At 46.4% G+C, this 15,799-nt stretch overlaps 1 protein-coding gene across 2 annotated transcripts in view; it reads left to right on the top strand.

Annotated features, from left to right (window-relative positions):
- GGH (gamma-glutamyl hydrolase) overlaps positions 1–15,799 on the top strand; it is a 71,672-nt gene that overhangs the window by 49,702 nt on the left and 6,171 nt on the right. Inside the window, exons 7-8 of one of the 2 annotated variants that reach the window (XM_029591378.1) lie at positions 4,716–4,806; positions 5,959–6,096. In XM_029591378.1, coding sequence (XP_029447238.1) covers positions 4,716–4,806; positions 5,959–6,096 — 229 coding nt within the window. The remainder of the gene's footprint in view (positions 1–4,715; positions 4,807–5,958; positions 6,097–15,799) is intronic. The other variant, XM_029591379.1, reaches the window with a different exon arrangement.

Genomic DNA, 15,799 nt, shown 5'->3' with positions numbered 1-15,799 from the left:
GTTAATGAATATAGCTTGATTAGAATGCTCTTGTATTGATCCTTAATTGTTTCACTTTCTTTCATGTAAAGCATGATTAGAGTAGAAAGATGACTCAGGGGAAAGAGATTTTTTATTTTTGTAAATTGGGAGTGGAAGGATGACCTAAAAAGATACCTGCTGTTTTATTTAAAAAAAAAAAAAAAAGTTTAAAAATATTATAAATTAGTAGACTAGACAGAATGGAAACCTAAGAATGTAAGTAGAACTGAGAGCAATAGAGCCAGGTAATGGGCAAATTGTATTCTGTGCAAGTTAAGTAGCACCAGTTTTGTTTTTTGTTGGGTTTTGTTTTTTTTTAAGATAAAAATCAAAAGTTAAAATGAGTTGAAAAATGGTTTTGGTAGAACTTCAGCAAAGAAAAGAAGGTAAGGAAGCTAGAACACAGTTTCTTCTCAAAAAAGGAAGGTCTTAATGGGGGAGGATGGGGAAGGGAAGCTTTGGCAGGTTTATGAATAGGTAAAATAGGCAAGGGGGTTGGAGGCTGCCCTTTCTTTCTGCTGCTGTTTGACCAGTATTGATGTTTGAGGTTAATGTACCAGGACAGGAGTGGTTCTTTAATGAGGTAGGGTGAAACGGCCACCTCAGGTGGCAAAATTTTGGAGGCGGCATAAAATAGCCCACCAAAATACCCCCATGGCAGCCATCTCACCCTGGCCAGCAAGAAGACCTGCGCTGCGCTGGCAAGGTTCCTACCCCTGCCAGCGAGATGAAGTCTCACGTAGCGCCGCCTTCTGATGCACTGACAGGGTTCCCACCCCCCACCTGCAAGATGAGGCTTCAAGCAGCGGCACCCTATGATGATGCACTAGCGGGGATCAAAACCCTAGCCACCGAATTGAGGCCCCGCATTGATACGCCCTGTGATGATGAGGTGGTGGGTCTCCTACCCCCTGCCGGCGAGATGAGTCCCTGTGCAGTGACGCTTTCTGAGGACATACTGGATGGGGGTTCCCATCCTCCGCCAGCCAGATGAGGCCCAGTATGGCAGCAAGAACCTGGGGGGGAGGAGTTATATGGCAGGTTGAGACTGAATTGGAAAGGTGGGGGTGGTGAGTGGGAAGGGAAGGGGATGAGCAAGAGAGTGGTGAGTGACAGGATGGAAGGGAGTGGGAGGGCGGGTGTGAGTGAGGGACAGGTAAGGCAAGGAAGTGAGGGGATGATTGACAGAGTAAAGGAAGGGGGTGAGTGGAGGTGAGTGTCTAGGAGGGGAGAGGGTGAGTGGAGGTGAGTGACAGGGAAGGCAAGGAAGTGAGGGTGAATGAGAATAAGGGGTTGAGGATGAGTGGAGGTGAGTAACCGAGGAGGGAAAAGGGTGACTGGAGATGAGTGATAGGAGGGGAGAGTTGCGGACTTATGGAGACTCCTGGTGGAGGACAGTCTTCATGTTCTGCTGCAAATGGATCTGTTGCAGCAGGGGCCGATTATTCACCAGGATCCAACTCTGTTCTGTCTTATGGTTTGGTCCTTGAGAGGGCTCACCTGTTGAAGCGTAGATACTCTTCTGCGGTAATTGCTAATTGCCCTGTGCTTGGAAGTTCTCCACTTCTCTAACGCATGTGCGGGTCTGGAGAGTGTTTGAGGCCTGGTGCGAGGACCTTGGAGTTCTTCCTCGGTCTGTTAAGATCCCGCTTATTTTGGAATTTTTGCAGGATGAATTGACTAAAGGATTGGCCCTTAATTCCTTGAAGGTTCAGGTTGTGGCTCTTACATGTTTCAGAGCCCCGGTGAATGGTGTCTCCTTGTCGTCCCATCCTGATGTGGCCCTTTTCATGGAAGGGGTAAAGCACTTTTGGCCTCCCTTGCGGTTGCCGGTTCCATTGTGGAGTCTTAACCTGGTGCTGGATTTTTTAGCGGGCCCTGCGTTTCAACCATTGTTCAGTCTTTCCTTGCAGTTATAAGAACATAAGAACATAAGAAATTGCCATGCTGGGTCAGACCAAGGGTCCATCAAGCCCAGCATCCTGTTTCCAACAGAGGCCAAACCAGGCCACAAGAACCTGGCAATTACCCAAACACCTAGAAGATCCCATGCTACTGATGCAATTAATAGCAGTGACTATTCCCTAAGTAAACTTGATTAATAGCAGTTAATGGACTTCTCTTCCAAGAACTTATCCAAACCTTTTTTGAACCCAGCTACACTAACTGCACTAACCACATCCTCTGGCAACAAATTCCAGAGATTTATTGTGCGTTGAGTGAAAAAGAATTTTCTCCGATTAGTCTTAAATGTGCTACTTGCTAACTTCATGGAATGCCCCCTAGTCCTTCTATTATTCGAAAGTGTAAATAACCGAGTCACATCTACTCGTTCAAGACCTCTCATGATCTTAAAGACCTCTATGATATCCCCCCTCAGCCGTCTCTTCTCCAAGCTGAACAGCCCTAACCTCTTCAGCCTTTCCTCATAGGGGAGCTGTTCCATCCCCTTTATCATTTTGGTTGCCCTTCTCTGTACCTTCTCCATTGCAACTATATCTTTTTTGAGATACGGCGACCAGAATTGTACACAGTATTCAAGGTGTGGTCTCACCATGGAGCGATATAGAGGCATTATGACATTTTCCGTTTTATTAACCATTCCCTTCCTAATAATTCCTAACATTTTATTTGCTTTTTTGACTGCTGCAGCACACTGAGCTGACGATTTCAATGTATTATCTACTATGACACCTAGATCTCTTTCTTGGGTGGTAGCTCCTAATATGGAACCTAACATCGTGTAACTACAGCTAGGTAGACAGTGTTCCTGGTGGCTATATGTTCTTCATGTCTTGTTTCTGAGTTGCAGGCGTGGTCTTGCCGGAGCCTTTCCTTCGGGTGACTCCAGGGGCATTGCAGCTGTGTACTGTTCCATCCTTCTTGCCTATGGTGGTTTTGGAATTTCATCTGAATCAGTCCATTTCCTTGCCATCTCTGAATAAGGTCGGGGACGAGGAGGAGTATCGCCTTCTGCGTTCCTTGGATATTAACGCACAAGAAGCCTCTTATCTGGAGGTTTCTGAGCCTTTTCGGAGGTCTGATTGCCTGTTTGTCCTTCATGGTGAAAAGAAGCAGGGTGAACCAGCTTTGCGGGCTATGATAGCTCGCTGGATTAAGGAGATGGTCACGGCCGTGTATGTGGATGCTGAGAAGCCATTGCCTGTTCAGGTTAAGGCTCATTCCACTAGGACTCAGGCAGTGTCATGGGCGGAGGTTCATTTGTTGTCTCCCGTCGAGATCTGATGAGCTGCGACATGCTCCTCCTTGCATACCTTTTCCAGGTTTTTATCGTCTGGATGTGCAGGTCTGGGCGGACGCAGCCTTTTGCTCATGCGGTGTTGATTGGACCGTGGGCAGCCTCCCACCCTGTTTGGGAGTAACTTTGGTACATCCCACTGGTCCTGAGCCCATCTGTCTACACGCTAGGAAAAGGAGAAATTACTTACCTGATAATTTCGTTTTCCTTAGTGTAGACAGATAGACTCAGCTTCCCACCCTTGGCTGCCAACTGCTTGTGTTCATGGTCCTGTGGGGATATGGATTCCAAGGGATTGCTGATAAGTGTTCATCAAGTCCCTAGAATGGGTACCTATGTTCTTACTCAAGTTCAGTGTTTTTTGTTGGTTGACTGTTTTTAATCAAGTTTTTTTGCTAGTCTGTCCACAGTTGCTTTTGAAGAGAATACTGGCAGGCTGGGGTCACTGCAGGAGTTTATATACTGTGATGTCAGCTTGCTCTGTCTCCATCTGCTGGCAGGTCCTGAGTCCATCTTTCTACACTAAGGAAAACAAAATTATCAGGAAAGTAATTTCTCCATTGCGTGTGTGTGTGGAGGGCTGGGGGAAGGGGGGTGGCACAAGGTTGCAAGATTTGTCTAAGGCACCTAATACCCTTGCACGGGCCCTGAGAGAGTACGCCACACACAGACTCCCACCATTCACCCAGATGTCCAGAGGGAAGATGTTGGAGAACTGTGAAACTGTGGGCGGCGGATGATAGGATTCTCAGGAGTGTGGCAGGATTGCCAGCTCCTTAGACATATTATCACTGATAATGCTGTGTGCCACTCCTCTGGGAATCCTGACCCTACCTTCCCTAGTATATCAAATCACTGAAAGGGCCAGGCACTAAAGGGGACCCCCTCCAGTAATTGGACCTGTGCTGTGCCTTTTGAGTGGAGGGGGAGGAGGGGGGCGCTGTCTCATCCTTCGCCTCAGGCAGCCCCTGTCTTGAGTCACCCCTGTATCAGGAACTCTGCCAAACCGTTTTATTATGCGTCCCATCTAGGGTTCAGTAAAGCATAAAGAAAATATGTTTTTCAGTGGGGTTCGCTCCTTTGCCCTCTAACTGATCTGAACCAGCCTGACAGTTTGGTGGATGCTAGGCAACAGCTTCTCAGCAGCTGGTTTCCATGGCACCTGGTTTTAGCACTTTTTTATTTTTAGTCTAGTTCATTTCAGGGTGAAAACCAGACTGAAACTTTATGTCAAAGTTAGATATTAACCTCTGGGGTAAAAAAAAAAAAAAGAAAAGTAAATTCAAGGGAGGGGGAACGCACGCATTCAGGCCCTTAGCCTTTGGCATTTATCTTTTTCCTCACATTTTACCCCTCTGACCTATAATTTTCCATACTCCTACCCTAATCTGTGTGTTTATATACATGCATACTTTGTTTTCATTATCTTATGCAGAATTTCACAGAGAATAAGAAACTGAAGAATTTCTACAAGGTTTTGACAACCAATAGAGATGGACAGCTAGAATTTATATCAACCATGGAAGGTAGGTATTGCATTCTTTTGTAACACTGAAGCTAATTTTGGGGCTAGCAGTACAGCATTCTAAATAAAGAAACTAGGCCTGTTTCAGCAATGGTGCCTTTCCATTTGCTGGTTTTCAGGGAAGCCTAAGGGGTCAAAGTTTTAAATCTTTTCTGTTAGGTCTACTTAAAAATGTAAAAAAAAACAAAACCCCAAACAAAAAAAAATTACCTCTTCAAAGCTTAAGAGCAGATTAAAAAGAATTTTATAGGTATTTTAATTTGAGAATACTGGGCAGCAGATCTTGATGTCTCTTAGCCCCTTTCCGTCAGACCTGCCCCAGACAAACCTGCTGCTAGGTTTGCTGATGACAAATAGTCAAGGAGTAGCAGAGAGGGCCTGAGTGATGCCACTGCCTACCTCTTGACTTTTTCCTTATATGGTAAATAAATGCTTTTCAAAATATGGGTGTACTTAAGCTTTGTAAGGTCTGTATTTTGGGGTAGACAGTGTTCAACTTTATTGAAATGAATTATCCAGTGGTGTGTCTAAAACATGCAGAGTCTCGCTTATATGAATGTTTTTCTTAAATCCGTGAGACTACAGACTTTTCTGGCCAAATGATATGCTACAGGAAAAGCCACGTAATAGGGATATCTTAATGGTTAGTGGATCTTCCCTCTTATTCAGCTTGTTGCTATGGCTGTTTAGTCAGAAAGCCCAGTGTGGTAGTGGTTGGAATCTGTTTGGGTGTGGGGGGGATTTCACTTTGTCCTGCTCCCCCCTTTGCATTCTTCACCTTCTTCCCCTATCCCTTTTGTCCTGTGTGGGATGGAGGCGGTAGAATGGGGAATGTGAGCATGTGTGTGTTTGGTGGGGCCACTATTTCCCTCTTGTACTTTTATTTTGTCCCTACCAATCTCATCACCCCCCCTAATTGTGTGAGGGCAGCTTATACAGGGGAGAGGAGCATTCTTGCTCCCTTGAGCTCTCCACTTTGTCTCCTGATAGCCTCATATTCTTGCATGTCGTCGTATTATAAGTACAGTTTTTTTGTATTGATTGAATATTGTGAAGTGTATATACGGTGTGTGTGTGTGTATATATATATATATATATATATATATATAGATAATAAACTTTGCTTGCAACACATTTTTGGCATCTGTTGTAGCATTCAAGTACCCTATTTATGGCATCCAGTGGCATCCAGAGAAGAATTCTTTGGAGTGGAAGAATAATTCTAATATACCACATTCTCCACAGGCTGTGAGAACAGCATTTTACATGGCTGATTTTTTTGTCAATGAAGGTGAGAGGCAAATTTACAAATGTCTTTCTGGACGTGCATTTTTCCCCAGTTCCTTAATAACCACTACAAGAAAATCTTTTGAAGAACTAAGAGACACATACAATATTGTTTCTGTATTGACTATGACATGAGGAATGATGATGAAAAAGCAACAGAGAAAAAGAACAGAATTAAAATCTTTCCCCTTCCCTCCTTTCATAACTGTCAGCACCATCAATAAAAGTAGCAACACTGGCAAGGAGATTGCTAAGTGGCATAACACAGAACAGACCCTAGTTACAAAGAGCTAATCAAAGAGCAGGAATAACCAGGCCTTGATATGTTTCTGAAAGACAGCTATTTTATAGTTGAACCTCTCATGCAGTATTTCCCTACCCTCTCACAGAGTCACACCTATCCAGTTAGGTTTTCAGCATTGCCATAATGAATTTGCATGAGTTAGATTTGCATACCCTGGAGATCCAGGGTATGTAATTCCCTGTACATACCCAGATCAGTCCAGACTGTGGGCTGACCCTCCTTTCCAGCAGATTTTTATTTATTTATTTATTTAGGGTTTTTATATACCGGCATTCGAGAACGCAGTCCCATCATTCTGGTTTTTTTTGAGAAAAACTCAAAAGGTATCCTATATCAGGACAGTGCTCCCCCTGTGTCCCTTCAGTATTTCTCTGTCTCCAGCAGATGCAGATAGCAGAACCTGTGGTTCCCTTTCTTTGTAGCAGTTTTTGGTTTGCGGAAGTTCTTCTTCCTCCTTCTCTAGTTATAAAGGATCAAGCAAAAAAAAAAAAAAAAAAAAGGGCGGTTTTATTGTTATTAAACGTCTCCATCCAATAAAGACATTGAAAAGGACATTCTTCAGGCATCTACTTCCTTACGCTTGCCATAGGGTATCTACAGACCAGGGGCCTAAGCTCCCAGTTTCCCAGGGGACTAATCAGGTTCGGACCATATAAGGGGCGCAAAACCCACCGGATCCTCTTATCCCACCTCCTTAGTTCCCGGATCCTGATCCAGATGCAGATCCTTTAACTCAGAATCCACCGGTCGAAGGGGACAACCACGAGTCTTACTGCTTGTTCCAATGGGAGGACCTGGACCCACTCATCCCTTTTGTTCTAGCCAAGTTGGGCATAGGTACCCCGATTTCCAGTAACGTGAACCCTGTCCTGGCAGGACTGAAAGCCCCTCCACGTACCTTCCCTTTTCATCCTATGCTAATGCAGTTACTTCTCCGGGAATGGGAAGCTCCGGAGTCCGGCTTACGAGTGGGCAGAGCAATGGACAAGCTCTATCCCCTCCTGGACCACTGCCTAGAGATGCTCAAGGTCCCTAAGGTGGATGCTTCAATTTCCGCTGTCACAAAGAGAACCACCATCCCGGTGGTTGGAGCAACGTCTTTGAAGGACCTTCAGGATCGGAAGTTGAAGGTACATCTCAAAAGGACCTTTGAAGTTCTAGCGCTCGGTGTTCGGGCAACAGTCTGTAGCAGTCTCATGCAGCGGGCAAGTCTCAGGTGGGTTCAACAACTACTCAGCACCCAGGACCTCCCGTCTGCAGAGGCGGAACAGGCGGAGCAGCTGGAGGCCACAGTTGCATATAGGGCTGATTCCCTCTGTAATCTCCTCAGGGTGCAGGCCAGAGCCATGGTTTCAGTGGTGTCAGCCAGATGCCTCCTCTGGCTGCGAAATTGGGCAGCAGACTCCTCTTCTTTTGAGGTTACAGGTTTTACTTGCTTGATCTTTTTCTGGTTAAGATTATAGTTTACATTTTTTTCCTGCTTTGATAACGATTATACTGAAGGGACACAGGGGGAGCACTGTCCTGATATAGGATACCTTTTGAGTTTTTCTCTGTCTCCATCTGTTGGAAAGGAGGCTCAACCCACTGTCTGGACTGATCCGTGGTACTAAAGGAACAAAAATTAGCAGATAAGAACCAATTTTCCTATATCTCTGTCATGCATATTCCTTATGGATGTCCTGAAAACCTGCCTCCAGGAGAGGGCTGGGAAACACTGCTCTAATGAAAGCAAATTCCACAGGGTAAGGGCAGTGTAGCTAAATGCTAGCTGGTGAGTCAAAGATAATTGAGTGCATAGCCAGTAGTTTCTATTGCGAGGATCCGAGGTTCCTAGCAGGCTGATAGCCCTGCAATAAATTACTCAAATGTACTAATACTATTTATCACTTCTGTAGCACTACTCAGTGTATATGGGCTGGACAAAAACACATGAAAGACAGTTCCTTCAAAGTAGAGCTTACAATCTAATAAAGACAAGCATATGGCAAAAGAGACTTTGGAAATTTCATTTATTAAGAAAATAGTTAAAATCAATAAGGCTGTAAGCAGGATACTCGGAGAGTAGGATTTAAAAGCAGCTTCAAAAAGGTGGGTTTTTAGACTGGATTTAAATAAGGCAAAAGAAGGAGCATGGTGCACCAAATCAGGAAGATTATTCCAAGTATATGTGTCCAGGAGAGGGTTGGGATACACTCGTCTAAGTGGGAGGTGATGAGAGAGGGTAAAATCTTACCCATTACAGGTGACATAGTGGAATCGTGCCTATCTCACCTACTGATCCACAACCATTCTGATTTAATCAGATAAAGTACTTATTCATATTGAGTGAAAGTTTATTGTTCCACAACCAACAAGCAACTGTGACCCCTTGCAGCCTACTGAGGGTGCCAATATTTATAAGAACATATGTGCATTAAAATTAAAATGTAGCTATTTAGTACATTTCCTAAACCCAGGACAGAAGAGGCCTCAGGCTTTGCATTGCAGCATGTTCATAATTTTCTTAGACGTCTCTGGTTTGGCAGCTTTTTCTAAAGGACAGAGTGAGTTTGGGAGGTATTTGGGTCATGGCACTATTCCTTTGTCTAGGATAGCAAAAATCTGGGGATGGTAGAGCTGGATCTTGGACTACCAATACTGCACCTGTCCAGACCATCAATCAATTGCTACCAAACCCCATCTCAATGGATCTCTGATACTATTAAACACACCCCTGCCTTGCAGAAATCCTAGTCTTTCCACCCCTTGTCCAGTCCCCCTTCCTACCCCCCTGCAGGCACCCCATGTAGGCATCAGGGCTTGAGTGGTATTGTATTCAAAGGGCAGTCAATACTGGGACTGAGTCAGTGCACACTCTCAAGCCCCACAGTGGCCCTGCCACCTCTGGGCTTGTGTGCAGGAAGTGGGGGTCTGTAAGCACAGTTTGACTCAGTTCCTGCCTTTTGCTTACAGTGCCACTGGAACTTTGATATCCATGGGGGATGGCAGCGAGAGGATCAGAGGTCCACTGGGGGTAGAGGTGATGGGATCAGAAGTCTGCCAGCAGGAGGGAGGCAATGAGGGTGGTTAGGTGATAGGATCAGAGGTTCATGGGGTGAGGGGTTTAAGGGATCAGATCCAGGGGGAGTTTGCAGTTCAAGCATCTGCAAAGGCTGGCAAAGGGGATGGCAAAAGAAGGAGCATGATGCACCAAAGGGGATGGCAAAGGCTGTTCTTCGAGGATATGCAGGATGGTAGTCCTCACTCATGGGTGACATAATCAGATGGAGCCCTGATGTAGAAAACTTATGTCAAAGTTTCTAGAACACAGTGTGCCTAGTCAGTTTCTAGAACTTTGACTAGGCACACTGAGCATGCCCAGCATGCCTTATACCATGTGGGATCCCGCTCCAGTCTTTTTCTGCAGAGGTGTATGCCTCACAGTGTGAGTGAGCTAACTTTTGGCTATTTTTGGCCTTGAGGAAAACTTTCCTGTTCTCGCATTTTTTGCGGGTTTTTTCATGTTATTCTGTTGCCAGGTCCCTCTCAGTGACTTCTCATAGAGTTCCTAGTCAAGGTTTTCAACAGTTCTGGTAAGTTTCCTTTCGCAGTCGATTTCCTCTGGTGGTGGTACTTTGGTGCCCGCCGGCTATTAACGCCCGCCGCCATAATTTTTGGTTTGCTCCCTTTTGTTTCGTCCAACATGGCCACGTCCGGTTTTCAGCGATGTGCCCGAGGAGCATGTCCATCACTGATCCACAAGAGATAAGTGTCCTCTGCCTGGGTGCATTGCATGACGTCCAGGGTTGCCGCTTCTGCACCCAGATGACCTGAAGGGACGTCTGCTTCTACTCAACAAGATGGAACAGCTCTTTGGGTCGAAGACATCCAAGCCATTGGCATCGAAGGAACACTAGCCGCACCGATGGACACTGAGCCATCTACATTTGCAGGACTGTCTGTTCCATTGCTGTCATCGGATAACTGCACTGGAGACCGATTACTGTCATTCTTCTCCAGGCTGAGGATGTTGGATTCCTCATCATCAGCCTCGGCACCGAGGAAAGGCCGAGCATCAAGGGAAGCCTAAGAAGCATCTGCACTGGTCTCCATCGATGCACAGGGACGCACCAGCTCATTCTGCGATGCCCCCGATACGACCCCGTGGAGAGGAGTACCAGTTCTACATTGGTGCCGGGGGTCCGTGATGGTTTCACTGGTCCTGATGCCAGTCACTGATCCACCTCGTGGGTTCAAAGAAGGTTTGGCCACCCCCCTTCCTCCCAGTTGGTGTTGGCATAGACAACATTTGAGGAGGAGCTGGAGTACTAGGTTGGCAGTGAAATGGGTACTACAGGGCTTCGTTCCTGTGCCACCTACGGCACAGGACCTGGTGCTTCTTGTCCTCGTACCGCTACTGGTGAAGATCAGCCGGGTCATCGGTGCATTGCTGACCCAGCTGCCGTCAGTTACTAGGACAGCATCTGTGCCCAGCAGGGCACAGAGGCCTTCCCCTATCGATACGGTGGTCATTGCCAGTTCCTTCTCCAAGGAAGCTCCACCAGGACCGGCAGAGATGCCAAGGCCTGCAGTCCCCTGTCCAGTTTCACCGGTGCCTGCACCTCTGGACAAAGGCCGAGCACATAGGGCCCCATCCCCTGTAGCTTACAGTGAGAATGAGGACCCCTATATCCCCTGGGGGGGTAATGCTTCGGACTCCTCTTCCAAGGGGCTCCCATCAGATCCTTTTCCTCCATAGGAGCGAAGGAAGTCTCTGAGAACTTGATTTCCACAGGGTTTGAGAGGGTAATGGCAGAAGCCATCTGATTTCAGTTGTTAATGGAGGAGGATGCCAGGCACAAAATGCTTCAGATCCTCTGGTTCATGGAGCCTCCTAAGGAGATCGTGACAGTCCTGGTGCATGAGATCCTTAAGGAGCTGCTGCTGAGGATATGGGAACATGCCCTCACAGTGCATCCCGTTAATAAGAAGATGGACAGGGTCTACTTTGTCCATGAGCTGCCAGATTTGATAACCATTAGATGCCCCACCAGTTGGTGGTGGTCAAATCCACCCTCAAAAGAGCCACATGCTCTTGGACTCATTCATCGGTGCCTCCAGGAGGAAGGTGTTACAAGGAGTCATGCTCATTGCCTGCGTTACTGCCTATCTGAGCCAGTACTTGTGAGAATTCTAGAAGCAGGTGCAGGAGGTGGCCAAGTAGCTGCCTCATCAACAGCAGGATATGTTGCTGGTGCCTAAGGGCCTGGAGTGTGGAAAACGCAAGGTCCAAGCAACCTACAATGTTTTCGAGATGGCATTGAGAGTCTCTGTAGCGGGAATTGGTGCTAGCAGAATGGCATGGATGCGGGCCTCAGATCTCTGACCAGAGGTACAGGAACAACTCGCTGACGTGGCATATACTGGGGAGAATCTCTTCAGAGATAGGATGAGGGATGCTGTGACCCATCTTCGGGACCACTATGGAACCCTCCACCAACTCTCCACCAGCACGTCGGACCTGTCGTCCTCTTTTAGGAGGCCATTGAGACAGGGACAGAGGACATCTTTCTTTTGCCAAAGAAAGTACTATCCTCCGCCTCATCACTCCCGTCAGCACCATCAGGGCTTCTGCAGCTGTCCCAGGTAGCAGAGCACCCCCAAACCCCAGCTGGCACCTCAGTCAACTCCAGGGATGGAGTTTTGACTGAGTCGTAGGGACCTTAGGCCAGGGATGGTGGACCTTCTGGTGGGGAACAGGCTGTGGTTTTTTGCAAACCAATGGCTCAGTATAACCTTGGACCAGTGGGTTCTTTCCATCGTCTGTCAAGGGTATCAGTTGAGCCTATTGAGACGACTGAGGCGGGATATGATAGAGGTCTTTAAAATCATGAGAGGTCTTGAACGAGTAGATGTGAATCGGTTATTTACATTTTTGGTTAATAGAAGGACTAGGGGGCACTCCATGAAGTTAGCAAGTAGCCCATTTAAGACTAATCGGAGACAATTCTTTTTCACTCAACACACAATTAAGCTCTGGAATTTGTTGCCAGAGGATGTGATTAGTGCAGTTAGAGTAGCTGGATTTAAAATAGGTATGGATAAGTTCTTGGAGGAGAAGTACATTAATTGCTATTAATCAAGTTGACTTAGGGAATGGCCTCTGGTATTACTGGCATCAGTAGCATGGGATCTTCTTAGTGTTTGGGTACTTGCCAAGTTCTTGTGGCCTGGTTTGGCCTCTGTTGGAAACAGGATGCTGAACTTGATGAACCCTTGGTCTGATCTAGCATGGCAATTTCTTATGTTCTTATGGTGTTCCTCCAAAATGCAATCCGTGTTCATTTTGGGGGCCAGTAGTGCATGAGGAGGTGCTTCTAGCAGAGCTGTCCTCCTCTTAACAGCCAGGGCAGTCAAGCCCATACCACCAGGGCAAAGGACGGCAGGGATTCTATTTCCCGATTCCAAAGAGAACAGGACTCTGTCCCATCCTAGACCTAAAGGCCTTGAACAAGTTTCTAAGAAAAGAAATGTTGATGGTTTCCTGGGCACCTTGATTCCCCGTTTAACAAAAAGGTGACTGGCTATGCTCCCTCAATCTAAAGGATGCATATATGCATATTGAGATCTTCTCCAGACACAGGAAGTATCTCCGATTTATGGTGAAAAAATACCACCTCCAGAACTGGGTGTTGCCGTACGGGCTAGCATCAGCCTCACGAGTCTTCACAAAATGCCTGGTTGTGGTGGCAGCACACCTCACCAGACTGGGAATGCATGTTTTCCCTTATCTGAACGATTGGCTGGTCAAGAGCTCAACTCGGGCAGGGACTGCCAGGTCCATGCACTTGACCATCTGGGTGTTGAAGTCACTAGGGTTCATGATCAACTGCTCGAAGTTCTACCTTAGCCCATCACTTCATTTTGACTTCATAAGAGCTCGGACGTAAATCTGTTCATGTTCCCCTGAACAGATCAGATGGCAAACTAGCCTCGGATGCCCTTTCCCATCATTGGGGCAAGGGTATTCTGTTCGCGTATTCTCAGATTCCCTTAATGGTGAAGACTCTTGAAGCTTTGCGAGGACAAGGAGACTATGATCCTCATAGTCCCTCATTGGCCGAGACAGGTCTGGTTGTTCATCCAGAGACCTATTAATCTGGGGACTTCCCCAGATCTCATCATTCAAGATCGAGGCAGGTTACTGCATCCCAACCTCCAGGCCCTGTCACTCACAGCCTGGAAGTTAAGAAGTTAATCCTGCAACCCCTCGATCTCTCAGAGGATGTGTCTCGGGTCTTGGTGGCTTCTAGAAAGCCCAAAGTCCTATGAACTGAACTGGAGGAGGTTTTCCATGTTTTGTGAGCAGAAGGCTCTAGATCTGTCATCCTGCCCACACAAAAACTGCTTGATTGCCTTCTACACCTATCAAAAGCCTGCTTAAAAAACAACTGTGTTAGAGTTAATCTCAGTGCAATTGCCGCATACCACCAAGGTGTAGATGGTATGCCCATCTCTACACAGCCTATAGTTGTACGAATCATACAGGGCCTGCTTCAATTGAAGTCTCCCTTATGGCCTCCTGCTGTGTCTTGGGACATCATCATGGTGTTAGCTCAGCTGATGGAAGCTCCTTTTGAGCTACTGCGCTCCTGTGACCTGAAGTACCTGACCTGGAAGATCATATTTTTGGTGCCAGTCACCTCAGCGCACAGAGTCAGCCAGCTCCAGGCTTTAGTGACTTATCCACCTTACACTAAGTTTTATCATGACAGGGTGGTCTTGCATACAAACCCTAAGTTTCTGCCTAAGGTCATGACTGACTTCCACTTAACCAGTCAGTAATCCTGCCAACATTCTTTTCCAGGCCCCATTTGCACCAAAGCAAATGAGCACTGCACAGTTTGGACTGCAAGCGAGCCTTAGCCATCTATCTGGAGAGACAGAAGCCCATAGACAGTCCATCCAACTTTCTATTTCTTATCATAAGAATAGGATGGGTGTTGCTGTTACCAATCAGACACTATCCAATTGGCTAGCAGAAGGCTTGGGGGTCATGTCAAGGCTCATTCTGTCAGAGCCATGCCAGCATCAGTGGCCCACTTGTGAGCAGGTCCCGTAGAGCAGATTTGCAAGGCTGCAACATGAAGCTCTCTCCACACATTCACATCTCATTATTGCCTGGATAGGGATGCCCCTATCCAGACTGGAGAGGGACCCCTCATGGATGCATGGTATAGGGCATGCTAGGCATGCTCAGTGTGCCTAGTCAAAGTTCTAGAAACTTTGAAATAAGTTTTTCACATTGGGCTCCATCTGATGATGTCGCACATGTGTGAAGACTTCCATCCTGCTGTCCTCGGAGAGCACCTGTTACAGGTAAGCAACTCTGCAAAATCTGTTTCTGGAACTAGGTTGACTCACAACATTGGCACAGGAATAAATAGTCTTTTGAAGTGATGTGCTGCCATCTTCTTATCAGGGAGCTTTCACCAGATCTGATGAGATGTTGTGTCTGTTTTATAAAATAATTTGACATGGAGCTTTCAGGATATCTTTCAGCATACCACTGGCCTTTTGCATGAAGGTTATCTATTTGAGGACCTGATTTACTAACATAGACTGGGGGAAAAAGCCTTAACATGCCCTAAATCAGGATTTTAATGACTAAAAGCTATTGCCATTTTAAAGCCCATATAGTGTGAGGAGTTACATAGTAAATGATGGCAGGTAAAGACCAATTGATCCATCAGGTCTGCCCAGTTGCAGTGGCTCCTCACATTTTCTTTTACCATGGGCAGATAAGCATACAAATTCCCATACACAAACCAATATCAACTCACCCATCCACATGTCTTTCACGTGACTTCTCAAGGCCCCCTCACTTCCATCACTACTTTCCACATCTGTCCCAAGAATGTCTAAAATCTGCCATAGTGCTGATCTCCACTGATGGACCATTTCAGGCCTTGTCATCTTCCTCTTTGATTTTTATAGGACTTATACTTGATCCAATACCCATGTCCTTTTCATTGTCTTCTTACCAATAATCCTAAAAGCCATCAAAATTAGGGAGGCCATTGTCCAAAGCATTTGGCCTCCCCATGCTCATTTATGTTTGAGTTTTAATCCTGCTCACTCTGTGCTGGTTACCTGATCTGTGTTTGAAGCCCAATGCAGCATAACACTGCTGTTTAAGGCTGTAAGTGCTGTTCCATGCAGGTTACCCTAGTGCCTTCTTGGAAGCCTGATGCAGTCATTTTGCTGCTGTTTAGGGTTAGTGGTCTCAGTCCAGTTCTCAGTGAACATGGGAGCACATCTCTTAAAAACTACCATCACATTTTGGAACTAATTGGCATCATAGTTGGAAGTCTCAAGAGAGAGGCCCAAAATTATATGGGGTATTGAGACTGAATTGCCC

The sequence above is a fragment of the Rhinatrema bivittatum genome, chromosome 2 (assembly GCF_901001135.1).
Source record: "Rhinatrema bivittatum chromosome 2, aRhiBiv1.1, whole genome shotgun sequence".
Classification (NCBI taxonomy): domain Eukaryota; kingdom Metazoa; phylum Chordata; class Amphibia; order Gymnophiona; family Rhinatrematidae; genus Rhinatrema; species Rhinatrema bivittatum.
This window is presented reverse-complemented; position numbering and strand designations above follow the sequence as displayed.